The following is a 20,633-nucleotide window of genomic DNA, read 5'->3' on the forward strand; positions in this document are numbered from 1 at the left end:
CTAAAGACCTGGGAATTACCTGTTGCAATCCCTGCATCCCAGCATACATCAACCTCTTCACATGGTACCAAGAGACTTCCTTGGAGAAAGTCTGCACAGTGCTCTGAGAACGCATGCCAGGCACGTGCAGAGCTTTCACCCTCTTACACAGAGGGCTGTCCCAGGACATTTGTGTTTAATCTCTCAGGAACAGCATAGGCTATAACAAGCCTTACACATAACCATCTGAACTTAGACATTACGTGTTCTTCTGTGGGGCTCTAAGCTATTGAGGTATTTATTAATTAAGCCACTCCCTTTGAGAGTGAATGACTGAAACAGATTCAGTTTATATTCTTTCTTTCTAGGTACATTTCTTCTCAAACTAGTCACCTTTGATTTATTGATTTATGTACATTCAAACCCCTTATACTTGAAGCTCTCTTCTCTCTGGGTGTACTACACCATTATCTTCTCCCTCCAAAGGTGCTGTTCCTCCAACTTTTCTTATTGCTCCCCAAGCACTAAGGCTCCTAAATATGTTGCACAGGGCTCTGCATGACAGTAGCTCTCTTAATATGATGCAGTGAAGACAGTGACATTAAATAACTTGCTGAGAATGAAACAGCTGGAAAGCATCAGAGGCAGAAATATGACTCAGGAGGGTGCATTCCAAACTTCTGCCCTAACCACTTACAAGATCCTGCAGAGGAAAAAAAGCAAGCAGTTTGAGGCTTCCCAGGAAGGTTGATGATTTCCCAGAAGTTCACTGGCAATGACTTTGAGAGTCTGAGGCTAAGACAAACAAGAAAATCTAGTCTTTTTTGGGTCTCTGTTTCATAGGACACAAGATGTTCTACAGGGGTTGCCGTGGTCTTTCTTTCTCAGGAGAGCCTCTTTGGCTCTAAAAAAGAATTTTAGTGAGGTGAGGCCTTCTAGTCCAAGCTCTGTTGCCTTCCATGGACTAGAAGATCGGTGGTGACAGTGACAAAAAATCTGCCCAGCTCTGGATCCAATTTGCACAGGGGGAAGCTTCTTTGCCCCTCTTACTTCCCGTGATTGCCATTTCAAAGAATGTTGGTCTAAAACATTTAACTTGCAGATCATCATAAAGAACATGATCAATAATCTGAGATGATACCATGAGAAACATCAGCTTTCTAGATAATACCCAGCTAGAAACACTGTTCTCTTCCTAGAATATATTATTCCTCCAAACATCTTTACATTTTTTTTTGTACCATGTGCCGCATGTTAATAACTGGTATCATTTTACACAAAATGTCCTTATTGTTGCATTCCAGCTCAACACACTTTGGTGTGAACATCACTCAGTTACCCGTGCACTCAGCAAGCTTGTTACCTTCTGTCTTGATCCTCAGTGCTGTTCTGACCAATGCAAAGAGAGTGGCATTGAACATCACAGTCCCATCACTGTTCAGTGGCATATTCATGGAGACAAGGCGCTGTGGAGTAAGGAGGAGAAAGACAACAATCACACTTCATCAAGGACTCAGTTTTGTTCTTCCTTACACACTCATGATGTTCTCCAGACCTGCCACCCCTTTCACTTCAGCATTTGTGACCTGTGGGTTTGGTTACACAACTTTAAGAGTACTTCTCATATCCATCATTTGTCCCAGCTATGGTGAGAGATTGCCCTGGGGTCTCTCTCCCACTGGTAGATACTCTTTCCTTTAATGTGCCTATCACTTTCTAGCTTTTGTTTTCCTTGTTACAAGTAGGCACTTGAGCAAACTGATTTTTCATACCTCACAAGGCACCTGCAGGTTCATTTGCACTAAATATGTGACTGCTGCAAATATATATAGAGTCAGAATCTTTCACTGAAAGAGGGGGTAGCCTTGAACAAAGGAGATTGGCTGGTATGCTTTATCCAACTATTTCCCCTCTCCCTTTTAATGTAGGGCTGTGCCCACCTTGCAGTAATTCTGTAAAGCCACATAGGACAGAGAGTGGGTGCTCGGTAGTGTTGCAGCTGCAGGGTGAACTTCATTGAGACCAAGGACATACACCTGAGGCAAGATGTAGCCATTACCAGATCTTACATCCTTACTTCTGTATCAGGAGGTGAGAGACACCAGGGACTTGGTTTGAGCTTTTATGCATCATGGGGCTGATTTTGTCTGAGCTCTGTCTAATGCCACTTTCATGCAATGGGCCTGGTTCAGTACTAAAGTGGGGAAAGGATGTCATCCCCCATCACTATCATTGCTTACATAGACTGTGGGGTTTGAACCAGGCTGAGACAACAGACAATTGCCAGACAGCAGACTGAAAGGGATGGGCAGTAGGCCACAGAAGTCACATATTTCTGTGTATACACCCCGGCCTTTGTGTTTTGCTCTGAGTTTGATAAAACAACTACATGAGTCACATACAAACTCTGGGACTTGTGAGGAGGTGAAGAAAGAACTTCAAAGCAAGGAAGTGTAAAGGTTATAAGCATGTCATTATTCACTAGAGAGAGTCTTTTTCATAGCTGGAGTCTCACAACAGAAGACATAAGCGAGACATTTTCACAGAAAATGTGTACTTGTTCTTCCTGTATTTTAATATTGTACTCACACTAGGATTTTTTTGTATGCATTATTTAGTCAAAAGAAAATCTTAGAGATATATTTGTTTGCCCTGTTATTTCTGTCCACCCTGCTTTGTCTTGGTGTGTGTGTTTGATACCAAACCACAACTGCTTGTGACTCCCAGCCTTCCCCGAGCTGCAGTGTGCCTTACTTTGCAAGCCACTCGGTGGGGGCAGAGCTTCCCGAAGCCCAGGGGGGGCTGAATGCGCCGGAGCAGTGTCACCACGTCCAAGTGCTTGATCCGTCCCCTAAGGAAGAAAGCACAGTGAGGGTTCCATCCTTACCGCAGGACGACCTGCTGATTCCTCTGCAGAATGCAGTGCTAGAAGTCTCACTTAGATCTTCCCAGGCCTGCCACTCCCTGTAACCTGGACATAGCTGAGAGGGCATTTCAGAACTCTTATGCTTGGTGCATTCCTCAGGATTTGCCCTATACTCACATAACTCACTCGCTCAGTACAGAAATCACAGCTGTCTGTGATTCACAAGTCAATACATGCAAGAATTCACATTGGAGTTTTGAATGCTGCAGTTCCCTGTGCACGAGTGGACACTTTGGGGTTGTCCCCCCCCCACTGACATTCTCAAAATCTATGCTTGTTTGCCTGTTGGCCACAGGGCTATGGCAGTTACAGAGGTACACGGGGTCTTTTTTTTTTTTTTTTTTCCCTGGCAATTTCTCTCCCATACACATAGCCCTGAGCCACTGTCTTCTGATACTTGTTTATGTTTTGGGCTGTCACTGGAGCCAGTACAAAATAAAGTCCTGAAGCTTCTCAGCTGAGACAGCAGCAGTTGGATTTCTTTTAGATTTTGTAAATGTTATCTCAAAAGAAGAATTCTCTCATGGAGGGAGGAGGGAGTTCTACCATGGGACACTGGTGGGGAAGAGGAAAAAGGAGCACATTTATAGATGGGAAGTAACAGAATGTCATTTGGAGTGAGGGGTTATCTATGATATGGTTTCAGCCACTGCAGTCTTGCTTTCAAACCAACACAAATAGTAGCATCTGTTTTGTTATTTAACAGTGTATTTATTAGAATGCTGTGCTTGCCCCCTATCTATATTGAAAGTCTCTCTGGACAGATGGGATGGGAAGAAGGGTTTTGATTTAAGTATCATTTGGAAACAGTGGCATGGCCTCACATTCTGCAGAGCCTGAGCCCAGATTAACCTTGACACTGTTTCCAGATCCAGGACTAAAGAGACTAACTAAAGAGACTAACTAGAACTAACTGCTTTTCATTCAAGGTCTCTTTCCACAGTTTTTGCCTTATGAAGGGAGCTTTGCAATTACAATTGTCAACTAGACTGTAATGCCAGAGGGATCTAAATGCACTTTAAGCCAAAGCATGTGTCAAGCAGAGCATATAATACTGAATGTCAGTTAAGCTCTTGTGTGAGTTGTTCTTGTGTAACTTTAAATCCCTGCAAGTCTGCTGATGTGAATAACCTTGCAGAGCATGTAAAGCAGTCGTGTGAAGCTGCAGGTTGTGATGGGTCTATATGACACACGACAAAATGGAGATCTCAGCACAGCAGCTCTTCTGTGAGTAGAAAGTTAAAGAGAAGAGTCAGATTGGATTCAATATCCCAAAGACATGCAACAATAAAGCAAGCTGCTAACCTCCCTCTCTAAATTTTCTCCTGTCCCCTCCCTGAGCAGTCTGTATCTCCCCTTGACTGAAAGTGAAGCAATGTCCAGCCAGGTAACAGCGCAGCCTAGATGCTGAGATTTTTGTGTGTATCCTTGCATTGCTGGCCTCTGGATTCACCAGTAATACTTTGTGGAGGCATCTATTGTGAGATATTTGCATAAAATACAGGAGGAATATGGCACTTACTGCACTGGGTCTAGAGAACAGAAAATAACAGGCCTGTTCTCCTGAGAGGCTCTGCTGTCCAGGCTGGGTTACTTACTTGGCTTCAGGGTCATACTCTGCCCAGATCCTTTTAAACTCATCCAGGTGGTGTGGTCCTAAAATGGACCAGTCCCGTGTCAGGTAGTCAAAGTTATCCATTATAACGGCTACAAAAAGATTGATGATCTGCAAACAAGCATAAAGATGACTTGGTGGATGAGGCAGGTAGCAGAAGACTTTATGGTGTTCTCAGTTCAAAGCCTGGATTTGGACTCATAAAACTAGGAAGTCATGGGGGGTGGTTTCTCTGTTCCCCCATGTCAGCCCCACAGTTTAAATGGGAAGATCCCAGAGGCAGGATGTCCTCAGCTGGTCATATTTTTCTCCTTGCAGCTAGATGGATGAGGCCCAGGTTTGCTGCAGGCATGCTGTGATGGCTTTTTATTTACCTGTCTTTGCCCACCAGGATGGTATAGCAGTGGGAGAACCTGGGATTTATCCTTTGTGGGCAGTGGGGCTGGGATGAAAGCCCTTTATTCTGGCCCAAGACCAAAACTTTTAAAATTTTGCTGCTGTTCACTGGGAGAGTTCTGGGCACTGATGCCAGCTGCAGAGCATGTGCTGTTGCTCTGAGCAATGCCGCATTGCCAGCACGGAGCAGATGCAAGTGGGATATGTGTATTCTCACAGTCATTGCTGCTGGCAGGGGAGGAAAAACCTGCTCAGCAGCCAGAAGGAAGGTAGGAGGGAAGGTGGGAAGTGTGGCTGAGGCGTTGCTAGCCTCAGCACAGCCCACAACACGCTAATTTGGTTTTCTCATTCAGGGGGAGGAGGGAAGAGCACTCCTTTGCTGTGCTCAGAGGACTGGGATTGGGAGCAGAGCATCCCCCAGAGCTGCAGGGAGAGGCAGGAGCTGCAGAGACCGAGGGGCTGTTGTCATGGAGAGGGGGCCACTGGGGAAGGCCCCACGGGGAGATTTCCCATCTTTGAAGCCACCCCTCTGCTGTGCAGTGCTGAGGCAGGGGGGCAGTGTGAGCTGGGGGCAGGTTTTGGGTGCTGGGGTGGACTCACCAGGAAGGCACAGAGCATGTAGAAGCTGATGAAGTAGAAGACGGCGAAGCTGCTGCCGCAGGAGTGGTCGGCTTCAGTGGAGTTGGCTGGCTCTGACTCAGGGTCGCACTTCTTGTCTGGGAGACATGCCAGCATGATTTCCTGCCAGGCCTCGCCAGTGGCACACCTGGGCACAGCAGAGGGCGAGGGAAGACAGCAGTGACCTTTGACGTAGGATGGGAGGGACTGGCACACTAGCAACCTGCTCCTGCTCCACTGAGGTTGATTACAAGCCCGTCAGGCTGACGGTCAGGCTCTGACATTCACTGGCATGTCTTGCTCCTCTTCATTAGCTCTGTTCCCATTATGGGTATGTTGTTCCTGACTGACTGTGCCTAGTCTTGGTATGGGGTTGTCATGGTCTGGCCAGTCAGAGTCACTGAGACGTGTGTGATGCGGCTACGGATTACAATAAAAACTTCCATGGAAAGAAGGAATATAGACTGCTGCATTTACACCAACTCCCTGCCATCCTCTCCCCCCCTTCAGCACCTCTCCTTGGCCCTGGCACACCTGGCCACAGCTGGAGCAGGATGATGTGCAAACTGAGCTAGGCCAAAGCATGAGTGGGAGCTCATGCTCCCCTCCCTGCTAAAATTAGCTGGAAGTCATCCTGCCTTGATGTGAAAGAAAGGAGGAGTTTGTGGTATCAGCATTTGAGAGCACTGAACAACTGGCCACCTCTCTTTTGAGAGGTGACCTGGGGCACTGAGGGCTGGCCAGCATCAGGTGGCAGGGCACAAGGCTTACTGGCTTACTGGACTTTTTGGAGGCTTACTGGACTATTTGTTCCACCTGACGTGGCTCCTAGGCTCTCCCACTAAGGGACAACATGTTCCACTCACCTCACGAGCATGACACGGTAGAAGGAGATTATCTGTGCCCAAGAGCAAGGAATCACGCTCCTGGGCTGACACAATGCAGAGCTGTCAGACACCCACCTGAAAAGCAGCAGCACTGCTTGGGGGAAGGTCTGGAAGTTGTTGTTGCGGTTGATTTCCGTGGTATCGTTCAGCGCAATTTTACCAAACACCTGGCAGAAAGCAGAGGTCTTTTCAGGTTAGTTTTGCAAAGTCCCCAAACCTCTCGTTACCTGTAGCTCTTGGCCTCACCCTGACTTTGGAGACCTGACATTTAACAGAAACTGCTCTTCTCTTAAACTGTCTTTCATATTTACTGTTCCTTCCCTTGCTTCTGCTTTATCACCAGAAAAGCACTAATATTTAACAGGAAGCCCCTTTCTTTATTTCATATATTGTGAATATGTGATATGGGGTCTTATGTTAACAGGCACTCACAAGGGGAGGGGGTCCAGCTGAAAGAAGCTACGGACACAGAAGGAAAGTCTCCTTCCCTCTTCGCTTATCTGTTTGCACCAGGAGGAAATGATAAGCAGAAGACCAACAGCTGCAAAGCCTTGAGGTCTGCGCGATGCCTTGCATCTTCCCAAAACAACATAAAGTATGCTGCCTTGGCTCTGGAAATTATCGAAATGCCTGCCCTTCTAAAAACCATGCTTGTCACCAGGAGGTGTCTCAGGGCCACTCAGAAGGCAGCAGCGTGAAGTTGATGACTAGAGTTGTCCAGAGAAAAAGGGAACGGAGCATTGGAAGCGAACAACAGATGAGAAGTAATCATGAGAGGCGTATGGTAGAGATCTAGTTTAAGAGCCTCATATTCTGGCTGAAAGAAGTGTCTCTCCCTGGTGGAAGTGAAGCAAACTGGTGGCTTGTGTGCTGTGGAAGTGAGGCTTTTGCAGAGAAGCTAACTCGAGGGTTTACAGCCCTTGTGGGGAACTTTGTCTTAGGTACAAAGTGATGGTAACAATTTTAGTCACTGCATGACAAAAAAACTCTGCTGGCTATTTCAGCCTGCTTGGGGCTCTCTCTGCACCATGCCTGAGCTGCTCCATATTATAACGGTGATCTGACAGACTTTTCCTTAAAGCCACAAAAATGGCCTACAGCTCCCTCCCAAGCCCAGCCAACCACTGCTGCACCAACTCATCCATCCGCAGCACAAAGCCTGAAACGTTGGCCAGACCTTTTAGGGTCTGCCCTCAGATGTGAAGCCCCCGGTGCAGCAGAGTTTCAGGCTCCTTTGAAAAAATTTTATTTTGCTTTTGTACTTGTGGGCACTGGGGCTAAGAGCTTAACAAACCTTGCCCAGCAGAAAGGTCTCTGCCCAGCACAGTCAGTCAGGACTATTTATTGCCCATCGACAACAACGTGGCAGAGATCTCAAGGACTTGAGTGCTGTTATCTCGTAGCCAAAATGAGCAGCAGGAACAGAGCAGCTCCGAGAGAACATGGAGACTCTTTTCAAGCAAATGTCACTGATAATTAACACCCCAAGACAAACAGCGACATGGAGAGGAAGGCCGTGCCAGCAGGGAGGGAGGGTCTGAACGTGGCAGGCTTTCTGCAGGAGTTCCTCGTGGACATGTGGGCCTTCCCCAGCCCCGACCGCCCCCACGCTGTGGGTAGCAGTGACAGCCCCAGCTGCACTGAGGAGGAGCAGGAGGACAGCTTAAATGCTCAGAGGCAGCTCGAGCTGAGGCAGCCCATATTTTTCACTTCAGGCAGGCGTAGGCATGGGAACTTCCCATGCTGGAAGTCTGATTTTTCCTTTCTTCCCTGCGGCTTCCCTCACACATGATGCACCAGCAACAGCTTCCACGGATGCTTTGCATTAGTCAGCTGCAACGAGCTGCAAGTAGAGGTTCCTCTCTCGTGGCCTCTTCAGCCTGTGCCTCCTAAGCCATTATGTTAGTGGCTCCATCTGTCAACATCATTTTGGATTTTTCCCCTTGGGCACGTTGGATAGCAAGGCTTCCAAAGTTGTTAAGCTCCAAGTCAGGGGAGCAGCTGAGATAAAATGGAAGGTCTCATTCACGTGGGTAATTCTTACAATTTTGTCAGATCTGGTACCTCTCAGCTTTCATGGAAGCTGCTCAATGGAGTGGGAAGAAGTTTCCTTCCTATGTGTCCCTATGTGTGAGGGAAGTCTACCTGTCTGCAGGTTCAAGAGAGCAGCACACAAAACGTTGAAACGCCATTTTGACAAAAAAATTGAAGTAACAGGGCTATGAGCAAAGAGAGGAGATGAGAAGAGCTGTTTTTTTTGTTGGAAGGCAGGAGGTCAGAAAGCACTCTAGTGACCTAGATCCATGTGAAGGAGAGATGTATAATCTTCAGGCTGATAAGATGGTTAAACCAGAGGTTTGAGCATTTGCTAAGGATTAGATTTCCAACTCAGAATTTGCTGATAGAAAAGGGAATAGAATTACAGAATAATCTATCTAGCCCTGGCAGTACCATGATCGTCGTAACCCCCATCTGGGTAGGTACTGGGAAGTCATTTTTAATGCTTTATGTAGCTATGTAACACTAGCATAATAATCTCAAGTGATTTTCTGTATAGTATAGGTAATCCTGCAAAGATCTTGTCCACTTGAACAAGTTAGGTATTAAAGGCAAAGCAGCAAGTTTAAAGAATGAGCCCAGCAGATTAAATGACAGCTGTAATTACTAAGGGCAATTGAGATAACCTATGATAATTCAAGAAATGATTAGTTTTATTTTTCAGACTGGGGGAGGGTGGATGGAGTCTGTGAAAAGATGTGATTATAAAAACAGGAAACAAATTAAAATAAGGTCACAGAGGTGAGATGAATTTTGTTAGAAATTCTTTCTGAATTGTGAAACTAAGAAGCCCGTCATGTTTAAAGGCCTCTGGAAGTAATTATGCCGTGCCTTTCTACAGTTTGGTCTCTCATCCCAGATGGCTGACTTGTCTGAGATCTTTGATTAACACAGAAGTGGAAACTGAAGCTTAGTTTGAAAAGCACAGCAAATGAGGCTGGGACTGTCACAGACTGTGCCTGCATCACATGCTGTCTTCAATGGTCTGTATGCAACATCAGTTCCTTGCACAGATGAATGCTCGGGCTGGTTCCAAGTTCATTTTGCAAACTGAATAGGATATTGTATTGATGCAGCTTCCTGAAGAACTGGCACAAAAACAGGGTCGGTACATTGGTTCTGATCCCATATTTGCCTTCACGGGTGTAAATCAAATGCTGCTCTTTATAACCCAATGGAGTTAGGCCAGTGTGAAAGTGATGCAAGAGAAAAATGGGGTTTGTTCATTGCAGCATGGCCACGAGCCCACTGAAACAACTCTTCTAAGCCAATGAGCAAGGCACTAATTCACCTTTGCCAGAGCTGCTCGGTGTTCCTTTGGAGCGTGGAGTGGTGGCACATTCCTTTTATTGTTTGCATATTGTATTTTGCCATTAAATGGATCGATTTTTTTGGTTTTGTTGGAGCGTGTTGTGATCCTTTTGGCAGTGCACAGGCAGACAACGTGTTCCAACCAAGCAGCTGCCTTCTTACCTTGCTTGGAGAAAATGTTCTTGTAAACCTTTATAACCACACATTGATCAAGTGACGTTATAGATCAGCCCCCCAGACTCTAACAGGAGGAGAAAGAAACAGTTGAACCTTTAGTATCACTTACCTGCATCCCGATCACGGCGTAGATGAAGAATAGCATCACTATTAAAAGAGCCACATAGGGGAGAGCCTAGAAACGAAAAAAAAAGAGAGCACCGTGTCTCCACCAAGCCTGGCATTACGGAGCCGGGATCTTGCTCCTGGCTTTGGGGAAACTGGGCAGAGACTGACCGAAACGTGGAGTCTGTAATTCATCCAGCTGGCCACTAGATGCCTCTACAGGACCATATTTGCTCGCCCTCCGCGCCACCACCCTGCTGCCACCCAGCCCAGCCAGGCTCCCACTCGCGATGTTTTGACTCTGCCTCTTTCAAGTCGCTCCTGCCCTTGGCAGTGAGGAAAGCCAGGGCAGAAACAGCGTCCATATCTGCTTACCATGAGGAGAAAACTACTGTAACCGGTTTGATTCTGTCCCAAATGGCAATGTCCTTTGACTGTGTTTTTCCTGGATCCAGTCTGGTGAAACTGAAAATGCAACAGCTGTCCAGATCCAAATTCAAGGCTCCTACAACGGCTGGTGCCATCCTAAGTATCTAAATCGGCATCAGCTTTGTCTTCTGCTCAGTGTTAGGTGTCTGTGATGGTGTCTGCAGCTCTCTAAGTGTCTGTGATCAGCTGTTGAAGAGGAAATGCAGAACCCTGATTTGCAGAGCTGCCTCAGGAGGGAGAGGCCAGTGCAATCAGCAAAGTGTTGAGTGCTATCGGTTACCTCCACCAGTAGCAGGAATCAAGGGCACACAGCTCAGGGCCTCGCTGTCTTGGGTTTTTGAGAAGGAATTTTCTACTCTGTTGCTTTTGAAATATAGTGCTCAGGCCAGAGATTTCCAGACCTTACTTCAGAGGCAATGGGCGGATGTATTCATCCTGAGAATGCCAGTAGAGCCCCTGGGCTGGATTTTGAACATCCCATTTCATGGAGCATAAAAAGCCTACAACATCGTTATTATTATTTTAAAATATGATGTTATTTATACATTTCCAGTTTATGTCTAAATTGACAATTTTCACTGACCACCATGGGGATTTGACTAAAACATGCAGAAATCACCTCAAAGACATCTGAATATCAAAATGGCCATAATTTAAACCTTTAATCAGTGTCTGTAATAATCATCTCAAGACCCAGAGGGAGATTCCTCTGTGTTTTATAGGGTCAGATGAATCTACATGGCTACCCCACAATGCCAGTGGAGATGCAATAGCTCAGAACTGGGCTCCACACATTTTGTGATGATCTAGTTGGGACTTGATTCACAGAGAACCTCAGTAGAGCTCCCAAGGTAGTGTCCAGACAGGACCTCAAGGACATAACCTTACCAGTTCTGTCTTTCACACAGGGCTTGGAAGAGTGTCTTCTCTCCTGCTCTCCATTTTCTTTCCATGTTTTTCTGCTCAGCCTATTGATGCACCTTCCCACTCATGTCTGCTCCTTATTCCCCGTGGCTCCTTCAGCTCCCCATCTCCCACATTCCACTCTCCTGTCTGTGTCCTCCTCCAGTCCCATCTTTCCCTGGCTTTACCACTCTGTCCTTTTGATTCCCACGGCCTTGCCTTGCCCTCAGCACCCCTCTCACTTCCTACTCCTCCCGCTTGCCAGCCTGCTCTTTGCCAGAGGAAACCCTGCTGAGCATTTTCCCACCAACACTCCTCTGAGCAGTGCTCCAAGCTACATATAGGGCGTTAGGTGCACAGAGCACATCGTAGCTACAATGGGATCTGAATTCCTCCATGAGTCCATTGCCTATGAGGCTGCCCTGTGCGAACAACAAGACTTCCTGGAAGCATGTGGGGACACGGAGCAGAGCTTGTGCCAGACAAAGTCTGCAGGGATCCCAGATTTTCATGGTGAGAGTGGCTGAGTTGGGAGCTCAGTGCCGGGGCTATTCTTAGCTACTAAAGCAACCTCCCAGAATTTGCAAGAGGAGGAGCTCTAAGCAGAGAATAGCATATTATAAACAGCGAAAGGCTTTAAAGGGAAAAGACGCTTGCAGGGTTTTTTTTTTTTTTTTTTAAATTCCCCCTGCTGTGGAAGATACCTCCCTTGATACTTTCTCCCACCACCTTTCAACCCTGCCTAAAAGTGACTCTTCAATCAAAGAGGTCTGGAGGTCACTGGAGGGAAGTACCAGGCACTCCCTTTCCCATCCATCTCATCCTCTCCAGCCAAGAGCCCTGGCAAGCTGAGCTCAGGATAAGGGCGAGCTATTGCTATGGAGGCTGGAGGAGCGCAGGGGGCATGGGGAGGGGAAGCACGAACTGGAAAGTGTGACTCTGTCCCCTGCATCGGGGATGCTGAGCTGTGCCAAGGGAATCTCAGTCCTATGCATGCAGACAAAATGGTTCCCACTGGAGCTGCCCAAATAACAACCTGAAATTTAGCAACCATGACAGCAATGGGAAAACGGCCCCATGGTGCAGCTGTGTCAGAAAACTGCTGTGCCATATCAGAACCTTTGGCAGTCAAGGACTGAGCAAAATGAGAATCATTTGCACAAGCCTGATGCTACAGCTACACCTGAGAACTGCACTAGAAAACGTCCAGATTTGATCCCTAGTGTAAACATGTGCTACTCCTGCTAACAGAGACAGAAGTCAGGGTGATCCACAGCACCACAGGCTTTGGTCTCAGCTTGTGTCATAGCTGGTGAGGTTCCAGTTTTAAAGAATTGGTCAGTTGCTTTCTCATTTGAGTCAATAAAATGCAATCAACCATTTAAAGCCTGAATCTGAGGGATATGTAGTAGCTGTTTCAAGATTGCTGTGTTGTGCAAGTCACCCTTTCAAGCTTTTGTCCAGTAGTGTGTCCCTACATCTTTCCTCATGTTTAGATCACCATTTGTATTACTGTGCCATCCTTCCCTGATGCTTCCTCCAGATCTGCCCAGGCTCTTGGCCAGGTTGTGCTGGCCTACTGAGTCTGGTCAAGTGGAAAATGCAGGATTCATTCATCTCTGCACAGCATTTTTCTGCAGGTTAGTGGCTGGTTTGGAAGCATTTTTTTTATATATATATATATTTTATTTTATTTATTTTTTTTGTTCTAGAAATTAGCTATCTCTTGGTGTTAGTTTTGTCTCCAGAGGTGATGATTTTTGTCTTGTCTGGCCTCCTTTGCCTTCTGCTATCTACTCTGGTACTTCACCTAGCACTGAAATGCACCTGCTGCCAGGGTAAAAGCAGCAGCAATTTAATAATTGTCATTGTTACCAAGGCCAAAGGTTTAGGGCCAAGAAGGTGAAATTCTTCATCGATGAAAACGAAAAAACGGGGGCTACACACCTATAATATTGACTGGAAAGCCTCAAAACAAGGCTTAATGGAAATTTAATTGAGGCCCTTGCCTTCCCCATAGCTGTGAATTTCACTTAAATCAACAGATATAAAATACAGCTCAAATGAAAAAAAAAGAAAAAAAAGATTGAATGGTTACAGACAGACAGTAATTGACCTGAACAGAACTATCAAGGCGGTTCAGGAAGGTCTCAAGCAATTACTCATGCTTTAAAAATGAAACACACCCACCCTGAGCCCTGTTTACTCGAGGCTCACTTGTACCACGTGCAGCTCTGACGAGCATCCTTTCAGCTTGGGCAGTGGCCATGTGGGTGAAAACCCTCCCCGAGGGTCAACCGAGGGGAAAAAATGAAAGGGTTATGTCCTGCTGTGAAACAAGTGAAGGAATACCTGGAAGGACTTGATGAAGGTCCAAAGCAGTGTCCGGATGCCCTCCCCTCGGCTCAGGAGCTTCACAAGACGCATCACGCGGAAGAGTCGGAAGAAGGTGATTGAGATGCGAGAGTTTTCCTCTGCGTTCTGGAAGCCATTGGCACAGAGGCAGGAGTTACAACAGCACAGGAGGAACAAGGGCCCTGGGCCACAGAGGATGCTATGCCGAGAGCTCACTGCACTGTTCCTTGTCCTGGTAACGCTCCCTGGCCTTGCACTGCCCCAGCACGCCAGGGATGGCCGAGGCCACTCTGTCCTGTCTTCTCTCCCACAGTGATGAGGCTACCTATGGGGGCTACCAAGGCCATTGGCCTCTCCCTTCAGCTTGCCTGGACTTCTAGGGATCAGGGGTTGATTGTGCTCCCTCCTCTACATTCTCCCTAACATGGGAAAGATTTAATTCTCCTTGATATTTTACTGGAGGAGAGAGACACTTTCTTTTTAGACCTGCCTCAGATGTTTTACCCCAGCAAGCCCCTGATCCAGCTGCTGAACCTGCTGTGAGCACCAGCCACGTGCTGCTTGCTCTGGGAAGCAGTAGCAGGTCCCAGGCCTGCTGTGGGGTGAGAAACCCCCCTGGGGCCGGCCATGTGCTGCCCCCAGCCCCACAGCCCTGCTGTCCCTGTGCCACTGCGGCTGTGCTGCTGGGGGCTGAGCTGTGGTCACCAGCTCCTGCTGCTCTGCTTCTGGGCCTTTCGCTTTTCTCATGACCCCTTTGTACTTCCCACAGTCTGTGCACTGCCTTTTTTTTTTTTTTTTTTTTTCTAAAGAAAAAACACAAGCGTTTTCTTTTGGCTTCACTGCTACTGTTCAAGCGTGTGGTATTTTTAAATACTCTTTTTTTTTTTTTTTTTTTTTTTTCTGGCCTGTTTTTTATTTTATTTTATTTTTTTTTAATTTTTCCTCACAGCATCTGCTTTGTCCCTAAGCATTTTCCCTTGGGCTGGCCCTGACGTTCCTCAGCCTGCACACGTGTGAAGGCAGCCTCCTCCTGAGCGCTGAGCTGCCAGCCTGCGTACCTGGGCCTCTGCAGAGGACTCGCTGTCTAGCTTGAGGGGAGGCAAGGCACAGAAAATGCGATGCTTCCCAGTTCACTAACCCCCTAAATGCTGTGCGAAGCCTGTGGAACTGGGGGTTTCCACTAGGAGCACTGTGGGAACGTAACCTCCTGTCATGTGGGGAGATAACACTGTCACCCTGCCACTGGACCTGCCTGTGGAGCAACGGAGTGCCCAGAGGCCTCCTTCTGTCCCCACCCAGGCTGCAAAGACCAGAGTTGGAGTCTAAACACCAAAAGAGCAACGTTTTGGAGGAAGAAACAGTGCAGATCACCCCCTGCTGTTAACTACTCACCACTGTGTAAACCAAGAGAGAACAGACCCTTGGGATTTCCTGCCACAGGGCAGCAAAAGCCGCATCTGCCTCTGCATTTCTGATAAAATCTGAAGCACAGGAACTGCCCAGATGTACGTTTCTGGGATTAAAACTCCAGCTGTGCAGATGAGGACGTGTACCTGTGCTGTGAGAGTGCTCCCGTTTCCCACCTGGGACGTGCAGGTTTGTGTTCGGCTCCATCCGCCCCGGCTGCATCTCAGCCCTGCCTGCTGATGTGTGTGCCTGTAATACTTCAGGACTGCGCTACAGCTGCAGTTTGTCTGTCTATCCATGTGAATCACCGGTGGATATTTTGGGTAGCTTCCTCCAGTCTGCAGCAAAGGCTGACGCTAGCTGCCCACGCAGTAGCGGGGCGAAAAAGATTAGGGGAACAGGCTGTGTCACGGAAAAGCCTGAGTGTTCCCTAAATCTCACATCATTCTTATTTTCTGACTTGGACAACAGTCTGACGGCTTCAGTGAACTGGAGGGAATGGTTCTGAGGTAAAGGAGGGAATGTAGCTACCAAAAAATCAAAACTCTTGGCAATTAATACCCTAAGAACTATCATCCTAGAGGGCTGGCTGTAAGGTCTCTCCCTAGCCTACAGAAGTTTTATGGCCACCTTTTGACTCTTCCTAAGGAGATAAATTCCAATACTACCTAAAAGAGAATTGAGGTTGAAATTTAAAAATTGTGTGGGTGTCACTACTGCTATGGTTGTGACAAAAAAAAAGAAGTGTTTTCTTATTCTACCTGCTGCTTCTCCTTGTGGGCTTGACCCTTTGGATGGCAGCCAGTTGGGGCATGAGTCTGGACAGATGTTTTAGTATTGCTTTGTCTTTCCTTGCTGAGAGGAGGCAAGAGATGTAAGTAGTAAACTTCTCATGCCCTCCAAATGCCCTGTGATAGACAAAATCTACACAGTGGACAAAGTGAAACAAATTTCTCCCTGACACACATCTCTGCAACTCGCTGGCATCAAAACATGTAGCCAAAAATATTCAGTGATGCCTCAGGAGATTACAGTCATTTTAAAACTAGGTGGCTACACATTAACCACTGTCCCGGTAGCTTACTTTCTCCTCTGCTTTTTGAAGGCACATCTTTGCCAGAGGAGGGAAGTTCTCCAAGGTGGCAATCAGAGAATGGAGTTACTGCAGCGCTGATGGTGTAGCTTAGGAACAGCCTTGTACACCAAAGCAGCATAATCTGTGTGTGCCACTGCACTGCTTATTCTTATTTGTGCAAAGTATGAACTCAAATGTTACACTGACAACATCTCATTGAAAAGGAGCTTCAGAGCTCCAGTCCTTTCTAGTCTGTAAGCCTGGATGTGAAATCACATTCAGCATCACATTGGTTGTGATGTAGTGTGTTGCTAACAAGAAATCTTACCAGGTCTGGTTCTCTCTTGGTGATTCATTAGAAGGCAGAACGACAGTTAACTTGACCAAAGGAAAGCTCAGGATGCACAAGAAGTACACATGTGCAGCATATTCACAGCTCATGTGAACACCAGACTCACACCAATACACAACATGGCAGCTTCATGCACAAATAACTAGGCTGGGCTTGGAGAGAGAACTCGTGATCGGGGAAGAGAATAAAGGAGTGTGTTAGAAAGAGTGTCACAGAAGCTGGGAGGGTGGTCTGTATTTTTGGTCTTACCATAGAGGAAGAGCATTGGGTATGTTCAGCTGGCTTTAAAGAAAGGCAGACAGAAATAAGCTGTAATAAGTCTCCAATCAAGAGCCCTAGTAAACTAGGTCTTGGCTAACACAGGAGCAACAAAATGGCAGAAGAGGGCAAAAGGGAGTGTGAAAGAAATGCACAAGAGGCTGGGCTCATTCCCTGGGATGCCCAGGATCAAAGCTGGCCATGGCATTAGTAGGTACAACTCCCACTGAATTCAATGATGTGAGCTGTATCCACTAATACCACACACGAATTTGACCCAGTATCTTTTGAGTGCTAGATATCCTGAATCCAGGCAGTGGAGGCACTGATACTGTTAAAATGTTTCTTGTGTCACTACTACCAAGTTCAGTACAGGGGGCTGATTTAGCTCCTCAGCTCAGATCCAGGCAATGACTGCATAGGGAGCAGCCAGCTTCTAGTGCATCAATCCGATCTGTAAACCCATAATATCCTGGTGCTAAAGCAACACTTTCTGTCTATATACGCCTATTCCTCTACATATAGTTCTGGGTGATTACATTGTTGTTACTAAGAAAATGGGCTGGGACAGTGTAATTAGCTCTTGGCAACCCTTCAATACCCACCACTGGCTGTGGAAAGTGTGTTGTTAAAGCTGGTTAGCGTGCTCTACCTTCACCCACCTCACACCAAAGCTCCAGGGACCCATCGGATACATCCTTTGAGGCCAAGCAGAGCTGAACTGAGCCCCAGTCATCCCTGGAAGGGTTTAGCTGCTGCAAACACTCTGCTTGACACTCCCAGAATAACATCTGGGGCCACTTCCACTACTGAAAGCAATTCTTAAAAACACCCAAGGCAGCAAATATCTTTAAGTTTAAAAAGCAGAACTGAAAATTAAATAAAGGCAATGTTATCAGGAGTCCTTCAGTTCAATGGTAGTGTAATCCTTCAGGCTTAAACCTCTTTCATATGCCAAACTGGTCTGACATTACTTCTTGTGACTACACTACTAAAGCTGAAACTGATGTACTGCTTCTGCCAATGGCAAAATCACCTCTAGTGCCATGTAGGACTCCCACAGTGTGCTTCTGCTCTCCAAGGACACTGTACAAAATAAGCTGGCACAATATTACCTAAATAAAAACTGTATGTTGGATGGTCAGCCTATTTGGTCATATAGGCAAATGAGACCAATTAAAAACCCACGCTATTCCTAACCATGCGATATTTGTTTGGGTTAACTCATTGGTTGGTATTGTCAGCTTTCATTGCTTTCATCCTTCTCTTTCATGTGCTTGCTCTTATGTTTTCTTTTCAGAAGAAACTTTCAGGCAAATGTTGGCTTGAATACCAAGTAAGGGAGCAGTGTCCATTGGGATGTTTCTTACAGATTTTGATTTTGTGTTGCTGGGCAAACCTCTCCTTTCCACCAGTGCATTTCTCTGCCCCATCTCCCTTCCTCTCTCTATGAGTTTTGCCAATCATCTTTTCTAACAGTAAGAGGATCCTTATTCTGCTGGTTGCTGCTTTCCTGGTACTAGGTACAAAGCTCCTTCAAGCTGACTGAAGGAAGTCAAATATTTTTCAGCACCTTTCAGGATCCAGCATCTTTCCTGGCTGACAGTGTCAGTGCATCTGTGACTGATTGTCTGAAGAAGTCTTATAAGTTATTGTGGAATACTATACCTTAATTGTCACTTTGATATTCTTAGTATTTCATCAGAAAGGGAGGATAATAGTAACTTAACAGTAAAAAAAAATCTGTATAAAACAATATGGCTATGTAATGAGCTAAAATGCACTGTTGATATGAGATGCTCAACTTGGCGGAGTTGTCAACATGTTGAAAAACTAGGAGCCACTGTTAATCTTTGGCATTGCTAAGAAAGGGAAGTAGAGGTAGACTTACTCCACTCTTATTCCCTTAATTAACTGGCCTGTATTACAAGATGCGGTCAGATATGAAGCATATTATATCACCACCTATAATAAAGGCTCAAAAGCAGTGCAGGAAAGTTTCTGCTAATGCTGACAGGTGATAGTTGTACAACCTCAAGCAAAATGGGCAGAGGTTCTTAATATGCTTGTACTCATACAGTAGTTTGTGCATGATTATATGGGGGTGAGAGGAATTAATCCCCAGTTGTGTGGGTTGCTGAATACATTCTCTGATGTCCACAGTAATTTGAGAGAGGAGCCAAATCCTTCCATCTTCCATGAGTGCCAAAGAGTCACCTGAGCACAGTTATCTGAGAACTTCTTACTGGGACTTTAAAGTGTGGCCATTTCTAATAATAATACAGAGAGCTATTGCTAGATTTTCTGAGAATCTGTAACATTGCAAATGATGAGGGTATGCTAATTTTAGGACAAAGACAGGCACCTGGCACCTGAGAACTTAGTAGGTCACACTTGTTCACAGGGATAGAGACATGGTGATAGGTACTTGGATTTGAAGTTGGTGTCTATTGCCCCACTGAAGTGAATAGGATTTCATTTCTACAAATCTCAGAACAATGTACAAAAGCAAATCCTCATGTGTTTATTATATTTGAAGGAGGTTTTATAGAAGTAACACCACTTAACAGAAGGTGGCTTTGGCTGTACTGTTTTACTTGCAACCACCTCTTCCTCTGCATGTGGTTCAATCTGCCACAGAAATTCATCTATTCTACCCTGTTCTTGTCATTTGGGGCACAAGTAGCATGCACATAACTGAATTAAGAAAAGGCAACAACACTAACAGTGAGATCAGCCAAGAGATGATGCTCTGAGCAATTTCTATCATAGAGGAAAGGGACCGGAATTAGATGTCACAAACACATCCAGGGACATAGTAAGACTGATATAGAAGGGGACTTGCAGGTTAAGAGGGGTAAGAGGAGAAATATCTGATGCAGGATGCTTTTTTTTTTTTTTTTTTTTTTTTAAATGTTACCATATTAAAAAAGGTAACAGATGTTAAGGAGCAGAAGAGGTCAAGAAACAGAGAAGCAGGTACTAAAAGCTGAAGTAAAGATTGAGCAGGATGAAGTCTGAGGGATCCCTGAAGCATGTCTGGAAAGCTCCTCAGATTATTGTTGCCCACAGGTACCTCATTTTAACTATGCTCAGTGTGTGTCAGAGCACACAAGGACACATTGCTTGAGCTGCTGCTCACCTGTTCACATTGTTAAAGCTCCTGCAGGCACAAAAATGAAAGGTACAGCTTATGCCCATCACGAATTCAGGATCCCAGGTAAGGAGGTTCCCAGGAAAGAAGACATGCTTATTCAAGAGACATACTTAAAATCTCAGAGGACACAGCTCAAAATAAGGTAACTGTTTTGTCTTCCTGCCAATCTTGCTCTCTGGTTAACAAATAAAAAGTGCTCCACCTGGGTAGGTGGGATTGAGTCTTACTGATGGCTACTCCCAAAGAACATACCACCTCCAATTGGTACAGGGAGCATCAGAGTCTCCTGAACGTCTACACTGACTCACATATGAGTCATATCTGATCATGCCACCAAGTCGAGGAAATATTGCTTAACAGAGGTAAGAGGATTGCTGTGTTTAGGGGCTTTCCAGATGCTGAATATAACACAAATGCTTTGAAAAATAGGAGAAGATAACATTTGCACTCCAGGAGATCCAATTTCAGTGTTTTAAGGGTGCTGTATAACAGTCAATATTGTACTACAAAATGCTGTTCTGTAATCCAGAACAAATTCTGTTTTTTTTTTTTTTTTTTTTTTTTTTTTTTTTTTTTGAGAAGGGATAACTTGCATTCAGAGCCATAAAGACAGAAGCAAAAACAT

General features: G+C 45.8%; 1 protein-coding gene across 17 annotated transcripts in view; it reads right to left on the minus strand.

Moving 5' to 3' along the window:
* The window catches only part of CACNA1C (calcium voltage-gated channel subunit alpha1 C), a 481,405-nt gene that overhangs the window by 17,387 nt on the left and 443,385 nt on the right, over nucleotides 1–20,633 (minus strand). For 11 of the 17 annotated variants that reach the window (XM_082784789.1, XM_082784785.1, XM_082784795.1 and 8 more), the window contains exons 31-38: nucleotides 16,843–16,875; nucleotides 13,757–13,885; nucleotides 10,077–10,142; nucleotides 6,497–6,588; nucleotides 5,517–5,682; nucleotides 4,504–4,631; nucleotides 2,734–2,830; nucleotides 1,343–1,445 (exon numbers count right to left, since the gene is read on the minus strand). In XM_082784789.1, the coding sequence (XP_082640915.1) occupies nucleotides 1,343–1,445; nucleotides 2,734–2,830; nucleotides 4,504–4,631; nucleotides 5,517–5,682; nucleotides 6,497–6,588; nucleotides 10,077–10,142; nucleotides 13,757–13,885; nucleotides 16,843–16,875 (814 nt within the window). The remainder of the gene's footprint in view (nucleotides 1–1,342; nucleotides 1,446–2,733; nucleotides 2,831–4,503; nucleotides 4,632–5,516; nucleotides 5,683–6,496; nucleotides 6,589–10,076; nucleotides 10,143–13,756; nucleotides 13,886–16,842; nucleotides 16,876–20,633) is intronic. The other 6 variants (XM_082784794.1, XM_082784786.1, XM_082784781.1 and 3 more) reach the window with 1 other exon arrangement.

The sequence above is a fragment of the Aythya marila genome (assembly GCF_965140915.1).
Source record: "Aythya marila genome assembly, chromosome: 1".
In the NCBI taxonomy this organism is placed as follows: Eukaryota; Metazoa; Chordata; class Aves; order Anseriformes; family Anatidae; genus Aythya; species Aythya marila.